The sequence below is a fragment of the Heptranchias perlo genome, chromosome 1 (genome assembly GCF_035084215.1).
Source record: "Heptranchias perlo isolate sHepPer1 chromosome 1, sHepPer1.hap1, whole genome shotgun sequence".
In the NCBI taxonomy this organism is placed as follows: Eukaryota; Metazoa; Chordata; class Chondrichthyes; order Hexanchiformes; family Hexanchidae; genus Heptranchias; species Heptranchias perlo.
This window is the reverse complement of record NC_090325.1, coordinates 15,402,464-15,419,043: the sequence shown is the minus strand read 5'-3', so window position 1 is coordinate 15,419,043 and position 16,580 is coordinate 15,402,464. Positions and strand designations below refer to the sequence as shown.

Below are 16,580 nucleotides of genomic sequence, written 5' to 3'. Positions count from 1 at the left end.
TTTATTTTCCAATTTCTTCAGTTTCCTGTGCTCCCTGCTGAAGGTGCTCTATCTTGTTACAGCAATCTTCCATTACCTTACCCATTGGCCAGTTTTCATTTGTGAGCCTTGGTAATGACTGCGGGCAGGCTATTCGACCAGACCATGCGATCATGGCAGGTACACACGCTAGCTTTTCTTTTAAATGATGACGGACCTGAGTCGTAGCATTTTGTTTTCAGATTTCCTGCAATCCCAATTGTTCCTTTTATCTTTACTATTCCATCTCCTGTGGCATTCCTTAGGACCAGCACCACTACAGGGGCACCCCAGTGCCCACCTAGCACATGCAGGAGGAAACTCGGCCGTCCAGCCGCTCTTGAGGGGCAGGGGTAGCCTCGGCCCTGCTTCTGGCCAGGCTAGGGTCCCTTCGGCCCCCTGAGCAAGGTGGGGAGTGATCTGTCCAGAGTCTTTTCAGGGGTCCAAGCCACTTGCCATGGCTCGAGCCCACCAGTGGGGCCCACACAAATGCACACACCCTCGTGCAGGCCTGTACGCCTCTGCTCGTTCATTGTAGCTGCCGTTACTACTACCCTGGGCCTCATTCCAGGTTGAGGGGCAGGAACTCCAAGGTTAGGGAATCTCCAAAGTGTTCCAGTCCCAGGTAACAGCCCCTACCTTGACAAACGCAAAATTCACGACAGAAGGAAAGAAAAATCAAAGAAATCCACAGCAAATCAAACACATTTCTCTTTTTTTAAATTGAATTACAAAATACCACAATTAAATTAAAATAATAAAACCTTTAATTAGATTATTACAACCCTTTATTACATAGATCATGGCATGGCAAGATGTAGCAGAGTGAATCAAGACTAGCCAGAATCCATATGATACAATAAAAAACTAGCAATCATTTCACTTTTCAAACTAAAAATTATCAGATCATCTTTGAAATACACTTTCATTGAATCTACTTTAAAACCAATCTATCAAAAGAGATGAGGTGTTCCACAGGTGTAATTCTATTCACATCTACAAAGATCCAACTAGAGATTTTCTATTCTAAAGGAACTCCGAGCTACAATGTACATCTGTACAGAGGGTATTTGAAGGTATCAGCCGTGTCTCAGTGGGTCGCACTCTTGCCTCTGAGTCAAGAAGGTTTGAGTTCAAGTCCCACTCCAGAAACTTGAGCACACAATCTAGGCTGACACTCCCAGTGCAGTAGTGGGGGAGTGCTGCACTGTCGGAGGAGTCGTCTTTCGGATGAGACATTGTGGGGGCACATTCCCACAAAAGTATCATCAATGGGAAAGAGCTCCTCGGTTTCGGAAACTTTGTACAGTTTATGGATTGATGTTCCAGACAACAGGTAACCACCTCCACCTGCATACGGAGGGTAAGGCTCGTTGCCATATAGAAAGAGAGGGACATAGTATTTACTCTGCACGACCCTCGTGGGTACCAGTTCCTGAAAACATCTCTGACGTAAAGGTCTTTGGAAGCACTGAAGTCCTTTAAGTACTCCACAACGTTCTCCATGTTGACAAACACATCGTCATTGCCCATCAGAACAAACGGCACGGCAATCCTCGGAGAACCATCTCCTTGAGGGAATTAGGGGTTACGGGGAGCGGGCAGGAAATTGGACATGAAGCTGAGTTCGGATCGGTCAAGGCCCTGTGGGTGGCGGAGCGGGCCCAGGGGCTGAGTGGCCGGGTCCTGCTCCTACTTCTTGTGTTCTTTAGATTTGAGGTTAGGATCAGATCAGCCATGATCTTATTGAATGGCGGAGCAGGCTCGAGGGGCCGATTGACCTACTCCTGCTCCTATTTCTTATGTTCTTATGTATAAATGCAAGTTCTTTCTTTCTGCTGCTTCCTACAAGACCTCCAACCCATAAAAATACAATTATCCTTCATTTCATATTAGCTGGCAGTTTCCCTCAGAAAGGCGACAAAGACTGAATAAGTGGAAAATGGAAGATGACTCAGTGCTGCTAATATCTTCTGGGGTTGGAGTCAAGGCACGTCAGTGAGAATTTAACCTGCCACCAGACCATGGAAGTACCTAAACTGGGATGGTCAACGTAGAGACTGGATGCAAGAAACACCAAGGTGCTTATTGACCCGACTCTCGCAACTCAAGATGGGCCCAATGCCCTTGATTTGGGCAGCTGTGAATTCCACACTGCCTCATTTCATAGAATCACAGCACGGGAGAAGGCCATTCGGCCCATCGAGTCTGTGCCGGCTCTATGCAAGAGCAATCCAGCTAATCCCACTCCCCCGCCCTATCCCTGTAACCCTGCACATTTTTTCGTTTCAAGTACTTATCCAGTTCCCTTTTGAAGGCCATGGTTGAATCTGCCTCCACCACCCCCTCAGGCAGTGCATTCCAGATCCTAACCACTCGATGTGTAAAAATGCTTTTCCTCATGTCGCCTTTGGTTCTTTTGCCAATCACCTTAAATCTATGCCCTCTGGTTCTTGACCCTTTCACCAATGGAAACAGTTTCCCTCTATCTACTCTTGTCCAGACCCTTCATGATTTTGAAATGGCAGAGCAGGCCTAAGCCATTGGAAGTTTGACTCCAAAACCTATTCTAATAATTGCTGCAAAGAAAAAAAATGAATTGTAATTGGAGGATTGTTGTGAGAAAAAAATACAATTGTCCCATTAAGAAATATTACAGTAATCCCATTCAGAAATTAAAGAGGTAGTCCCATTCGAAAAAAAATGCTAACTGTTTAAAAAATGCAAATCAGATTTCAATATAACAGTGCAATCTCATTATTTCATTCTAATGGACTATTGCAATCCCTCCCACCTCAGTGCTGGTAAATCATATCATAGAATCATAGAAGTTACAACATGGAAACAGGCCCTTCGGCCCAACATGTCCATGTCGCCCAGTTTATACCACTAAGCTAGTCCCAATTGCCTGCACTTGGCCCATATCCCTCTATACCCATCTTACCCATGTAACTGTCCAAATGCTTTTTAAAAGACAAAATCGTACCCTCCTCCACTACTGCCTCTGGCAGCTCGTTCCAGACACTCACCACCCTTTGAGTGAAAAAATTGCCCCTCTGGACCCTTTTGTATCTCTCCCCTCTCACCTTAAATCTATGTCCCATCGTTATAGACTCCCCTACCTTTGGGAAAATCCTAAGAATCAATGCCCAACTGTCTGTAAAATTATAAAAATGCATAGCATCAATCAGTACCTGAATGAGAAAAGTTATTTTAACATCTAGGGTTACATGGTAATTAGAAAGAAAATGCCTTTATATAGCACCTTTCACAACCTCAGCACTTTACCACCAATGAAGTACTTTTGAAGTGTAGTCACTGTCGTGATGTAGGAAACGCAACAGCCAATTTGCGCACAGCAAGATCCCACAAACAGCAATGAGATAAATGACCAGATAATCTGTTTTTGGTGTTGTTGGTTGAGGGATAAATGTTGGCCAAGTTACCAGGAGAGATCCACTGCTCTCCTACAAATAGTGCCGTAGGATCTTTTACGTCCACCTGACAAGGCAGACGGAACTTCAGATTAATATCTTGACCGAAAAGACAGGTTAAGTCTCTGGCTCTGAGCCATAGAGGCCAGGCAATTCCCAGTCCTCAGTTAGTTTATCTCAGCTAGATTGGCAATAAAGGTGCTTCAGTTGCTATCAATGTTGCTCAGGGGGTTGGGGGGGGGGGGGTTCAAAGGCAGGGAGAAAAAGTGCACAGTTCCCTCTCCTGATTTCCATACAGCAGTTTCCACTTGAAACCAAGAAAAAAGTAATGCTAACAGACGTTTTATGGCACAGCAGAGCTGCTTCTTCACAGTTTCAATTAGATTTTTGTGAAACGGCTACACGGCATCTTATTAGCGTCCTTGAGCAAGCTCCAGATCAGCCACAATTCGTTTGGTGTCACTCTGTGAACAAGCATTAACTCTTTGTAAATGCACGGGTCATATGGAATATTTCCATACGTTCGGAACCCAGCGTGAGAGGTCACTTCAATTTTGGCCCTCTGGGCGCATATTCCCACAAAAGCATCATCAATGGGAAAGAGCTCCTCGGTTTTGGAGACGTTGTACAGTTTCTGGATTGATGCTCCAGACAACAGGTAACCACCACCACCGGCATACGGAGGGTAAGGCTCGTTGCCATATAGAAAGAGAGGGATAAAGTATTTACTCTGTGCGACCCTCGTTGGGTACCAGTTCCTAAAAACATCTCCGACGTAAAGGTCGTTGGCAGGGTTGAAGTCCTTCAAGTACTCCACAACGTTCTCCACGTTGACAAACACATCGTCGTCACCCTTCAGAACAAACGGCACGGCACGGCAATCCTCGGAGAACCATTTCCAGAAGAGCGTCTCCTTGAGGGTCACGTTGAAGAAAGACTCGCGGAAGCCCCACTGAACTATATCGCCGTGCTCCTCGCTCTCATGTTCCACCATGGCCTGCACAGCCTGTGAGCGGATCCGGCTCTCCGTCATCCCCAGCAGGAAGACCCGGCGGATCCGGGCGCCAGCGACCGTCCGTTCCTGGCCCCACGTGCTGCGGACCGAGGCGCGCCGGTCAGCGTTCTCCGCCAGAGACTTGACCGCCAGCAAGAGGAAGGTGTCTCTCTCCCGGCAGCTGCTAGCCTTGAGCAAGAGCGGGAAATCCCTGCAATGTCGGTACATCATGAAGTCCTTATAGATTGGCCGTAGATCGGCAGTCAGGACATTAAAACTTGAATTCGGAAGGCATGCGACTGGAGCCGGTTCCACTGTAGAATTATAGCTGACCGCATCTGTTGTCACGTAGCTGAAACTCATTTGTTCTGAAGGAGCTTCTGACTTCCAGATAAACTTGTTGAAATACGCTATTAAGATCTCTTTCCTCTTCACGACAATTATTGGGTGAAAGATGCTGAAACCAACTATTAGCACAATTGAAAATATCACGATACCTTTCAATCCACGGGTTAAAACGGTGATGTTCATATCTGCATATTGAGAGGGGGAACAAAAAAATTACACCTTTTAAATTTATTTACAAGAAAAGATTATATTTAATTGCGGGAAACGATGAAAAGCAATGGGTTTTAATTTCTGAGTTATGCACTGGGTGCATAATATTTTTTTTCGAAAAGCTGTTAAGGATAGGTCAATTGAATCTTTCAAAACTGAGTTTGATAGATTTTTGTTAGGTAACGGTATTTAGGGATAGGGAACCAAGGCGGGTAAATGGAGTTAAGATACAGATCAGCCACGATCTAATTGATTGGAGGAACAGTCTTGGGGTCAGAATGGCCTACTCCTGTTCTTAAGTTCCAAAATCATAGACATGTCAGCCCATTATGCTTGTCTTGATGTTACCTCCACACTAGAACCATCTACACAAACTCCATTTATAATGAGCAAATCCAGAGTGAGAAAAGGCCATTCAGCCCACCAAGCCTAGAATCCATGAATGATTAATTATTCAGGGGCTTCCTCCCAACCCACCTCATAGAAAACTAATTTCCTCTCTTGACCTCTGCTGAAGGGGTCGGGGGGGGGCTGAATATCTCTATAACCATCAATTCTACTTCTATTTTTCTTCAAGTATTTTCTAATTCTCTCAAATGTCATGATTGACTGGGCTGCATCGCCATCCTTGGAATATATTCGTTCTTGGGATGTGGGCGTCTCTGGCAAGGCCATCATTTATTGCCCATAAGACCATAAGACGATAAGAGATAGGAGCAGGAGTAGGCCATTCGGCCCCTCGAGCCTGCTCCGCCATTTAATGAGATCATGCCTGATTTGATTTTTACCTCAACTCCACTTTCCCGTCTTTTTCCATATCCTTTGACTCCCTTGCTGATCAAAAATTTGTCTAACTCAGCCTTGAATGTATTCAATGACTCAGCCTCCACAGCTTTTTGGGGTAAAGAATTCCAAAGATTCACGACCCTCTGGAAGAAGAAATTCCTCCTCATTTCCATCTTAAACGGGCAACCCCTTATTCTGAGACTATGCCTCCTAGTTTTAGATTCCCCCATGAGGGGTAACATCATCTCAGCATCTACCCTATCGAGTCCCCTCAGAATCTTGAATGTTTCAATAAGATCTCCTCTCATTCTTCTAAACTCCAATGAGTATAGATCCAACCTGTTCAATCTTTCCTCATAAGACAACCCTTCCATACCCGGAATCAACCTAGTGAACCTTCTCTGAACTGCCTCCAATGCAAGTATGTCCTTCCTTAAATAAGGACACCAAACTGTATTCAGTACTCCAGGTGTGGTCTCACCAGCACCCTGTACAGTTGTAGCATGACTTCCCTGCTTTTATACTCCATCCCCCTAGAAATAAAGGCCAATATTCCGTTTGCCTTCCGGATTACCTGCTGCACCTGTATGTTGACTTTTTGTGTTTCATGTATGAGGACACCCAGATCCCTCTGTACTGCAGCATTTTGTAGTATTTCTCCATTCATATAATATTTTGCTTTTTATTTTTCCTTCCAAAGTAGATGACTTCACATTTTCCCACATTATATTCCATCTGCTAAAGTTTGCCCATTCGCTTAACCTGTCAATATCCCTTTGCAGACACCTTGGGCCCGATTTTACCACCCGCTATCGGGTGCGTTCTCGGCGGGGGGGCCACGAAAATCGGAAAATCCAGGAGCGGGACCGGATCCCGCCTCGATCCCGCCCACTTCCGGGTTCCCCACTGACGCGCTGGCGTGCGCGCGCAGCCCCCGCTGGTAGGAAGCCCGCAGGCAATTAAAGCCAGCGGGATGCCACTTGACAATATTTAGTTCGGTATTTCAGGTCATTAACTGACCTGATTAAGGGACTATGTGGAATTTTTGAACAACATGGGACTGTTTCCCACACTGGGGGAAACACTCCCAGCTTGAATGGACGTGTTGCAGCTGTCAGCCTGTGGCAGCTGCAAAGGTCCATTTGACAGGTGGGGGGGGGAGACCCTCACCCATTGCAGGAGGCCACTCTGTCACTTGGGACAAAGTTTGGCCTCCACCACCCTCCTTCTGACGGTCAAAGTCACCAACCTGCACACGTACCCCGGGGTCCGGAGACATGTACCTACCTTGCGGACCCCCTCAGATGTACATCTTGCGGATGGGGGCCGCCGTAGCTGCAGTCATGACCTCCTCGGAGGGCGAACAGCATCACCAGCCTCACCAGCCTCGCCATCCACCTCTGACACGTGGAGCTCCACAACAGAGTGCTGTGACACATCCACCTGTACAGCAGGAGGGAGGGCTACCGCAGAGAGAGATGCGTCACAGAGGGCACTACCCTTGCCACAGGGTCCACAGACCGAGGCTCAGCCTCCTGGACCTCTCTGAGCAGCAGTGCACACGGAGGCTCAGAGTCACTCAACATGTAGCCGTGGACATCTGCAGCCTCCTTCATGCCAAGCTGCTCCCGGCTGGCCCGAGCACCATCTTCTTACCTGTCGCTGTCAAAGTCACCACTGCCCTCCCGAACTTCTCCTCCGCAGCCTTCCAGGGTGCAACCGGGGACATCGCCGATGTCTCTCAGTCGTCTGCGCAGAAGAGCCCTGCAAATACACCTACACCCACTCTGCAGTGACACAATGGGTGGCATCAGTGGTGGGTCCTCATAGTGATACCCAGGAGCGGGCATTATTGCACAAACCGGACAGGATTCGCGAAGACATGGCAGTAGTGGCGCCAATATAATGTGTGATGTGAGTTGTTCTGAAATTCAATATAAGTAACACCCATGACAAACCCTCAAACACCCTTGTGCATCCCCTTCATGCTCACGACACATTTGCCTTACGCTGCCTACTGCACATATGTGCTGCATGCCCTGTGGCTGCAGCACAGGTGGTGGCAGGTTGAGTGAGGCTGGCCGTGAGAGAGATGCATGAGAGGGTGAGTATGGGATAGAGCCATGAGATTGTATGAGGATTTGGTTGAGTGGTAGTGGCGGGATGAGTACTGGCGAGGTGAGTAGGTGCAGGTAAGATGAGGATGGGGTTTGAGTGGGTATGAGGGGTGATGTGACAGAGTAGTGTTGGCAGTGCCGAAGGAGATGTGGGGTGGGGGCAGTGATGTGGCAGACGGAGTGTAGGGGAAAGACTACGTGTACTCACTGTGGCTGACCTACTGAGGTAATTGGACCGCCTCCTGCACTGTATGCAGGTGGGCGATATGTTGGTGGCGCAGGTGACCCCCTCTGCCACCTCGAGCCAGGCCTTCCTGGTGGCGGAGGCGGGCCGCTTCCTCCCACCCGCCGGGGGGAAGATCTCTGTCCTCCCCCTCCTCCTCACCCCATGTATTGATACCTGGGGTGAGGCATCATTACACTGGGAGCAGCCTTCCCCCTGGGCTGCTCCATGCAGTCATCTTTGCTATTGGTTGCAGCATCTGTCAGTGGAGGACTGCCCCTTTAAATAGAGCGCCTCCAGCTGACAGATCTTACTGCGCATGCGCAGCCCGCCCGACACGCAGATCAGCAGCGGGGAACCCGGAGGAGCAGGTAAGTGGATCCAATTAGTGGTTTGCCTGCTACGATCGCGCGGGAAACCCACTAATTTCACCGGGCGCGTTACCCACACGCGCGCTCGCCCATCCGTCGAAAACCCGCAGCCCTGCTAAAATCGGGCCCCTTGTGTCCTCATCTACAAGTGCCAGGCAATGACTATTTCCAACAAGAGAGTCCAACCACCTCCCCTTGACATTCAACGGCATTACCATCGCCGAATCCCCTGACATCAACATCCTGGGGGTCACCATTGACCAGAAACTTAACTGGACCAGCCACATAAATACTGTGGCTACAAGAGGCTGGGTACTCTGCGGCGAGTGACTCACCTCCTGACTCCCCAAAGCCTTTCCACCATCTACAAGGCACAAGTTAGGAGTGTGATGGAATACTCTCCACTTGCCTGGATGTGTGCAGCTCCAACAACACTCAAGAAGCTCGACACCATCCAGGAAAAAGCAGCCCGCTCGATTGGCACCCCATCCACCACCCTAAACATTCACTCCCTTCACCACTGGCGCACTGTGACTGCAATGCATACCATCAATAGGATGCACTGCAGCAACTCGGCAAGGCTTCTTCGACAGCACCTCCCAAACCTGCGACCTCTACCACGTAGAAGGACAAGGGCAGCAGGCACATGGGAACAACACCACCTGCACGTTCCCCTCCAAGTCACACACCATCCCGACTTGGAAATATATCACTGTTCCTTCATCATCACTGGGTCAAAATCCTGGAACTCCCTTCCTAACAGCACTGTGGGAGAACCTTCACCACACGGACTGCAGCGGTTCAAGAAGGCTTGTCCTATCTTTGTATCATCAGTAAATTTGGCCACAGGACACTCTGTTCCTTTATCCAAGTCATTGATATATATTGTAAATAGTTGAGGCCCCAGCACTGATCCCCGCAGCACCCCACTAGTTACAGATTGCCATTTTGAAAATGACCCTTTTATCCCGACTCTTTGTATTCTGTTATTTAGCCAATCCTCTATCCATGTCAGTATATTACCCCCAACACCATGAGCTCTTATCTTGTGCAGTAATCTTTTATGTAGCACCTTATCGAATGCAGTTTGGAAATCCAAATATACTGCATCCATTGGTTCCCCTTTATCCACCCTGCCCGTTACTTCCTCAAAGAACTCCAATAAATTTGTCAGATGTGATTTCCCCTTCATAAAACCATGTTAAATCTCCTTGATTGTATTATGAGTCTCCAAATGTCCTGCTACTACTTCCTTAATAATGGATTCTAGCATTTTCCCAATGACAGATGTTAGGCTAGCTGGTCTCTAGTTACCTGCTTTCTGTCTCACTCCCTTCTTGAATAGGGGTGTTACGTTTGCCCATCCCTAATTGCCCTTGAGAAGGTGGTGGTGAGCCGCCTTCTTGAACCGCTGCAGTCCATGTGGTGAAGGTTCTCCCACTGTGCTGTTAGGAAGGGAGTTCCAGGATTTTGACCCAGTGACGATGAAGGAACAGTGATATATTTCCAAGTCGGGATGGTGTGTGACTTGGAGGGGAATGTGCAGGTGATGTTGTTCCCATGTGCCTGCTGCCCTTGTCCTTCTATGTGGTAGAGGTCGCGGGTTTGGGAGGTGCTGTCGAAGAAGCCTTGCCGAGTTGCTGCAGTGCATCCTATTGATGGTACGCATTGCAGTCACAGTGCGCCAGTGGTGAAGGGAGTGAATGTTTAGCATGGTGGATGGGGTGCCAATCGAGCGGGCTGCTTTTTCCTGGATGGTGTCGAGCTTCTTGAGTGTTGTTGGAGCTGCACACATCCAGGCAAGTGGAGAGTATTCCATCACACTCCTGACTTGTGCCTTGTAGATGGTGGAAAGGCTTTGGGGAGTCAGGAGGTGAGTCACTCGCCGCAGAATACCCAGCCTCTTGTAGCCACAGTATGCAAAAGCACTGGAATCAGTTAAGAAACAATTGGATGGTGAAATAGGAGGAATTTAGTAACTCTCTGGAAGGATAAATTAAAAATGGGCTGAATGGCCTTCCATATCTGTAATCATCTCGTGAAAAATTTGAACGCTCTCACCTTATCTTGAACACAGAGGTTGGTATGGACAGACAGTGAACTTCTAACGGAGTGAATTGCTAACAGAGCGAGGACTTTCATCTGGGAATTTGATGAGTGTGGGAATTAGGTACAAAGGGGGAAGGAGGTGATTAAAACTAAGGGACAATAAGCTAATCTATCAACTTTTTAAAACTTAAATTTAAAAAAATATAAAATAAAAAAAAGACTAAGTAATTACTAATTATTCGCAATCAAGCTAAAGCCATTTAGTAAATATAATCTAGAGCTCAAGTTTTTTAAAATTCATTTATGGGATGTGGGCATCACTGGCAAGGCCAGCATTTATTGCCCATTCAAAATTGCCCTTGAGAAGGTGGTGGTGGGCCGTCTTCTTGAACCGCTGCCGTCCTTGTGGCAAATGCGATTCTGTTAGTCCTAGTGATTCTATTAGTTCTAGAAATAAACTATCTGATAATAAATAAATAATTGCCACATCTGCAGTAAATGTCTCTGGATTGAGACACTCTGGTTCAGAGTCTTTGAGCTGGAGTGCGAGCCAGAGAAACTCTGACACATAAGGGAGGGGGATTGTAAGAATATGGTTCAAAACTGGCATGATCAAGTATCCCATCTCACATAGCATCTAGGCATTTAGCAAGGGGGTGGTGTTAAGGGGAACTCATCTCCGGGTTAATAGAACACACAAGGACACGGATAAGAGCCTACACATTCCTTAGAGGAACAAACAGCTGGTAACCATAAGACCATAAGAGAAAGGAGCAGGAGTAGGCCATTCGGCCCCTCGAGCCTGCTCCACCATTCAATGAGATCGTGGCTGATCTAATTTTTACCTCAACTCCACTTTCCCGCCTTTTCCCCATATCCTTTGACTCCCTTGCTGATCAAAAATTTGTCTAACTCAGCCTTGAATGTATTCAATGACTCGGCCTCCACAGCTTTTTGGGGTAAAGAATTCCAAAGATTCACGACCCTCTGGGAGAAGAAATTCCTCCTCATTTCCGTCTTAGTAAACAGAGATGAAGGTTGAGGTGACTAGTGATGATCCATGAAACAGCTCACCTTGAGTTGCTAACGTAGCATCAACCTGGCGGGATAATTAATAACTAGGAGATAAGGACGGAGATGCTTATGTGCAAAACAATGCAGCTGAATAGTATAAAGAAAGGGTTGCTCCCTCCACAAGTGTGTGTTCTGAGGACAGTCAGAAGTCCATAGCCAAGAAGCAGCCTACAGAGGTCGAGTCTGTTCACCTCGAGTCCACAGGAACCAGGTTGTATTAATTGCTTGTCATTTGATGTAATGTTGAAGACAACTGTAGTGCATTTCTAGTGGAAGTCAATATTAAAGCTTGTTGTTGAATAGCCAGTTGGGTCCGAATCACACGTAAGTTATTGTTGAAGGATTAACAACCCTTTGTTGGAACAGTGTTGGGAAAATCCGCTTACATTGGCGTCCCTGGGTGGGCCTGAGAATTAAAGGCTTGAAAATAAGAAGTGTTAAAAGATTGACAGGTTCTGACATGAAGGGTAAAGAGGGGATAAGTGGTTGTGACTGAGTTATTGAAAGGTAGAAAGAGATAAGTGGTTGGGACTGAGTAATTAAGAGGAAGCCAATGCCTCAAAACCTTTAAAGGAATAACCAGGCAAATGCAACAGATGGTTTATATTGTAAATTTGGTTTAAGTGAAAAAGTGTAGTCCATGATGGAATCAAGAAGGATAAACGGAGCATGTTACCAGCTACAGAATGCGTTCTTTTGTTTTCAGCGTACTGTCTCTTTAAAAGTTTGTAAGTGCAATCTTTTCCCTGTATCTCACTACTCTCCTTTCAATGCTTGTGTGTTTTTCTCTTTTTTGTAATGTTACTTTTTCTTCAGTTATATTGTTGGTTGGAATGAAATGTGATAGCCGTTAGAAAACTGTCAGTACCCCTTTTATCTTGTGATTGGCTGTGGTTGGAAAAAAGTGAGCAATAAAAAGAAAAGATTAATTAAAGGATCTCTATCTCGTATCTCTTTGACAAAAATTGGGAAATGTTGTGTAGTTGGACTATCTAAGAGTTAATAAATTTTGGACACTTCTTAAATAAATGCTATGATGTGGAGATGCCGGTGATGGACTGGGGTTGACAATTGTAACCAATTTTACAACACCAAGTTATAGTCCAACAAATTTATTTTAAATTTCACAAGCTTTCGGAGGCTTCCTCCTTCCTCAGGTGAATGGTGTGGAACCATTCACCTGAGGAAGGAGGAAGCTTCCAAAAGCTTGTGAAATTTAAAATAAATTTGTTGGACTATAACTTGGTGTTGTAAAATTGTTTACAATTAAATAAATGCTAAATGCTTTAACAGCAATTGGAATTAATCTGCAACATTTGTAGATAAAAAGGCCAGACACAAGTACTCTTTTCAAAAAAAAACTGAGATGAACGAATTCCTGATACAAGAGTTTTTTTTAAATTTACATGAAAACTGCATTGACGCACTCTGTGTGAGTTGTTTATTTTTCTGCAAAGAAGTTAACCCCTTCCAAGGACACCGACATCTGTTTATAATTCACCGAACAACAACCTTTGCATTTATTTAAAATAAGTTTCTTAATTTAAGTGGATATTTCCCCACATGATAGAAGGAAATATTGTGCATTATTCTTGTGCTCCCTTTGCTGACTATTCCACCTGGAGTGAGGTAATTAGATTCATTCATGGGAACCTGCGTGGAGTCCTCTCTGGTCCCGGGATAAAGGGTGATAGAAGAAATTTAATTAATTGTTTGTTGTTTTCAACGCATTGGGGTCTCAAGAAGAGCCATAATGGATTTTCTGTGTTTCTTTTTAAAAAGGGAACAATGGTTTCGGGAACCCAAAAATGTTGGTGCAGAAAACATTCCAGCGGTGTTAAGAACTTAAGATCTTATCTGCAGACATCAAATGTCATGTTTTGGACTCAGACTTGAATTTCGAAAATTCAAAATTACATAGAGAAAGAAAAGCAATCATCAGCCTTGATCAAATCTCATCTATACTTATCTAAGAATAAACCAAGTTGTTTCTCCTCTTTCAACAACATTTTGATTTGTTTTGCTTTAATCCATTTATTTTCCAAGACAGAGTGCTTTAAAGAGGTGGGGGGGAGATATATCTAAAAGTAATTACAAGCATTTCTGTCTCTACTGTAAAACCACAAAGCCTGGACATAAATTGTTTCTGAAATTGGAACTGTTAAGATAAATTGATATGAATTGCTGTTCAAGAACTCGAGAAGGGAAAATTTACCTGTAATTTAAGGGGATAATCAAATTATATTTTAAAATAAAAGGAGTCGAGTCTAAGTGGTTCCCGCCCAATGCTGTGTATCAAGGAAGAAAGTATTTTGGGAGGAAATAAAATTGTACATTAACAAGTCTTGTCAGTCCAACAAGACTGCTCTCTAGAATTGGGATATTTTGAAATGATGGAATGGACTCAGGCACATTATTTGGGATATTCTGGGGAATGAAAAGTGGTCCAAGAAGAATTTAAGTAAAATAAACAAAAAAATGTTTGCGATATTGGACCAGACTGTAAATATTGTATTGGACAGTAAAGTTCCTCCAGGGCTCATGAATGAGATGAAATGATAATATAATGGGATGTGTATAATTGGATGAGAGGAAGTGATTGAGAATATAAGATAGAAATAGAGAAATTACACCACCAAATGGGAATTTTTCTAAAGTCATTGCCCTAGGTGCTTATGGGTAAATAAATCACCTAGGCATGATTTACCAAAAGATATCAATCTGGTATAAATGTACAATCTAGTGAAAGTCATGACTGTGTAGTTGAGAAAAGTTAATTGATAGCTTTCTCTTGGAGATGTTTGCGTCCTTGCCTATACTGAACAATGATAAAACTGTATTTGGTAGCCTGACTGCCCAAGACATCGAGACCATGCAGGGGGAGATAAGCAAAGACCTCCAGACACCCCCCGATCTTTTGATAAGATAACCTGAAAGCCCAAGGATGGCTACAGTGGGCATGAAAGATACAAATGTATGTTGCCATCAATTGGAAATGGAGACCAGGATGAAGAACATGATTACAAAGGCTTACGGCCTGGTGAGCTATTGGAACCAATCTTCAAACAGAGCAGTTGCTGTTACAGGATTGAATCTTACTGGACATATGAAGTGTGCTATGGAAAACACATTTGCTAATACCATAAGGAAAAAGACACTGGCCAGCAGAAAGTTAAGAATATTATCTGTGATACGTTGCATGTGAGGAAATGCGTGATGAAGATGCAGTGAAGAACGGGTCTCAGACATGCTTAGTTATTTGACAACAGCACGGCAAGAAATGGTTAATGTGGCTCAGGAGAGTGAGAAAACCTTTTTAAGTAAGGCATTGACACATGCTCCATAGCGAAACCAACAAAATAATGAAACAATCAGGAAACACTGGTACCTATCAGATGGATTGAAATTAAAGTAAAGAGGGACATAGAAATTTGGATTTCCAAAATTCAGGGTTAAGTTCCTTTGAGTTAACAATGAAATTGGGCTGGGGGGAAATAATACTTAGCAAAAATATCCACAAGATGGATATTAGTAAAAGGAGAGATGGAGAATCTTTTAAGCCCATGATTTCTTGATAATATGGTATACTGTAGTTTTCTGTCTATCTCTTCTTGCGGAAACAGAGGGAATGACTGAGGTACTAAATGAATACTTCGCATCGGTCTTCACTAGAGAAGAGGATGCTGCCAACGTAGCAGTAAAGGAGGAGGTTGTAGCGATATTGGATGGGATAAAAATAAAGAGAAGGTTTAAACGATTGGCAGCACTCAAAGTAGAAAAGTCACCCGGTCCAGATGGGATGCATCCTAGGTTATTGAGGGAAGTAAGGGTGGAAATTGCAGAGGCTCTGGCCACAATCTTCCAATCCTCCTTGGATATGGGAATGATTCCAGAAGACTGGAGCACTGTAAATGTTACATCCTTGTTCGAAAAGCATAGAGGGATAAACCTGGCAATTACAGGCCAGTCAGCCTAATGTTGGTGGTGGGAAAACTTTTAGAGACAATAATCCGGGACAAAATTCATTGGCACTTGGAAAAGTATGGGCTAATAAATGAAAGTCAGCACGGATTTGTTAAAGGAAAATCATGGTTGATTAACTTGATTGAGTTCTTTGATGAAGTAACGGAGATAACGATTAATATAGATTGTAATCTATTTACAATCTATATTAATGACTTAGATGAAGGGACCGAGTGTAATGTATCCAAGTTTGCTGATGATACAAAGCTAGCTGGGAAAGTAAGCTGTGAGGAGGATGCAAAGGGCTCGATTTTAGGGTCGGGTTACCTGCGGGTTTCCAGCGGGGGGGCCCCGAAAATCCCGATCTCCGATCACGTGACCGGATTCGGACGAAATCCCGGCCACTTCCGGGTACCGCGCTGACGTGCGGGGCTGCGCGCGCAAGCCCCGCTGGTGGGAATCCCGCAGGCAATTAAAGCCAGCGGGGTTCCACTTGAGAGCACTTAACTTGCTCGTTGTGGTCAGTTAATGAGCTGAAGCAGCTGTCAAAAGAGGAAGTGTGGGATTTTACGTTCAAAGCAGTCAGTTTCCCACACTGGGGGAAACAGGACCCTTCAAACCAGGCGTGTTGCAGCCAGCAGCCTGTGGCAGGTGCCAAGGTGCGCTCCACGGGGGAGCGCACTCACCCACGCAGGAGGCCACCGCGTCACATAGGGCAACCCCTGCCCCCCACCACCCCCCGGCCAAGCCAGAGGACAGACCGACACGAAACCGCAGCCCCAGTCCGAGGACCCACACACCTACCCTGCACAACCCCTCAGACCAACACCTGCCAGTTGGGTGGTGTGTGGACACCCTCGGAGGACGAAGAGCATGACCACCACCAGCAGCCTCGCAGTCCACGCCGTCCGCCGCAGAGACGTGGATCCCCCCAACACGGTGTGGTTGCACGCCCACCTGCACAGCAGGAGGGAGGGCTACCGCAGAGAGAGA

General features: G+C 45.6%; 1 protein-coding gene across 3 annotated transcripts in view; it reads right to left on the bottom strand.

The window, feature by feature from the left end:
• Window positions 1–1,449: 1,449 nt before the first annotated feature.
• LOC137319188 (N-acetyllactosaminide beta-1,3-N-acetylglucosaminyltransferase 4-like) overlaps window positions 1,450–16,580 on the bottom strand; it is a 44,541-nt gene continuing 29,410 nt past the window's right edge. For all 3 annotated transcript variants that reach the window (XM_067981534.1, XM_067981611.1, XM_067981580.1), the window contains exon 3: window positions 1,450–4,979. In XM_067981534.1, the coding sequence (XP_067837635.1) occupies window positions 3,832–4,979 (1,148 nt within the window). In that variant the 3' untranslated portion in view covers window positions 1,450–3,831. The remainder of the gene's footprint in view (window positions 4,980–16,580) is intronic.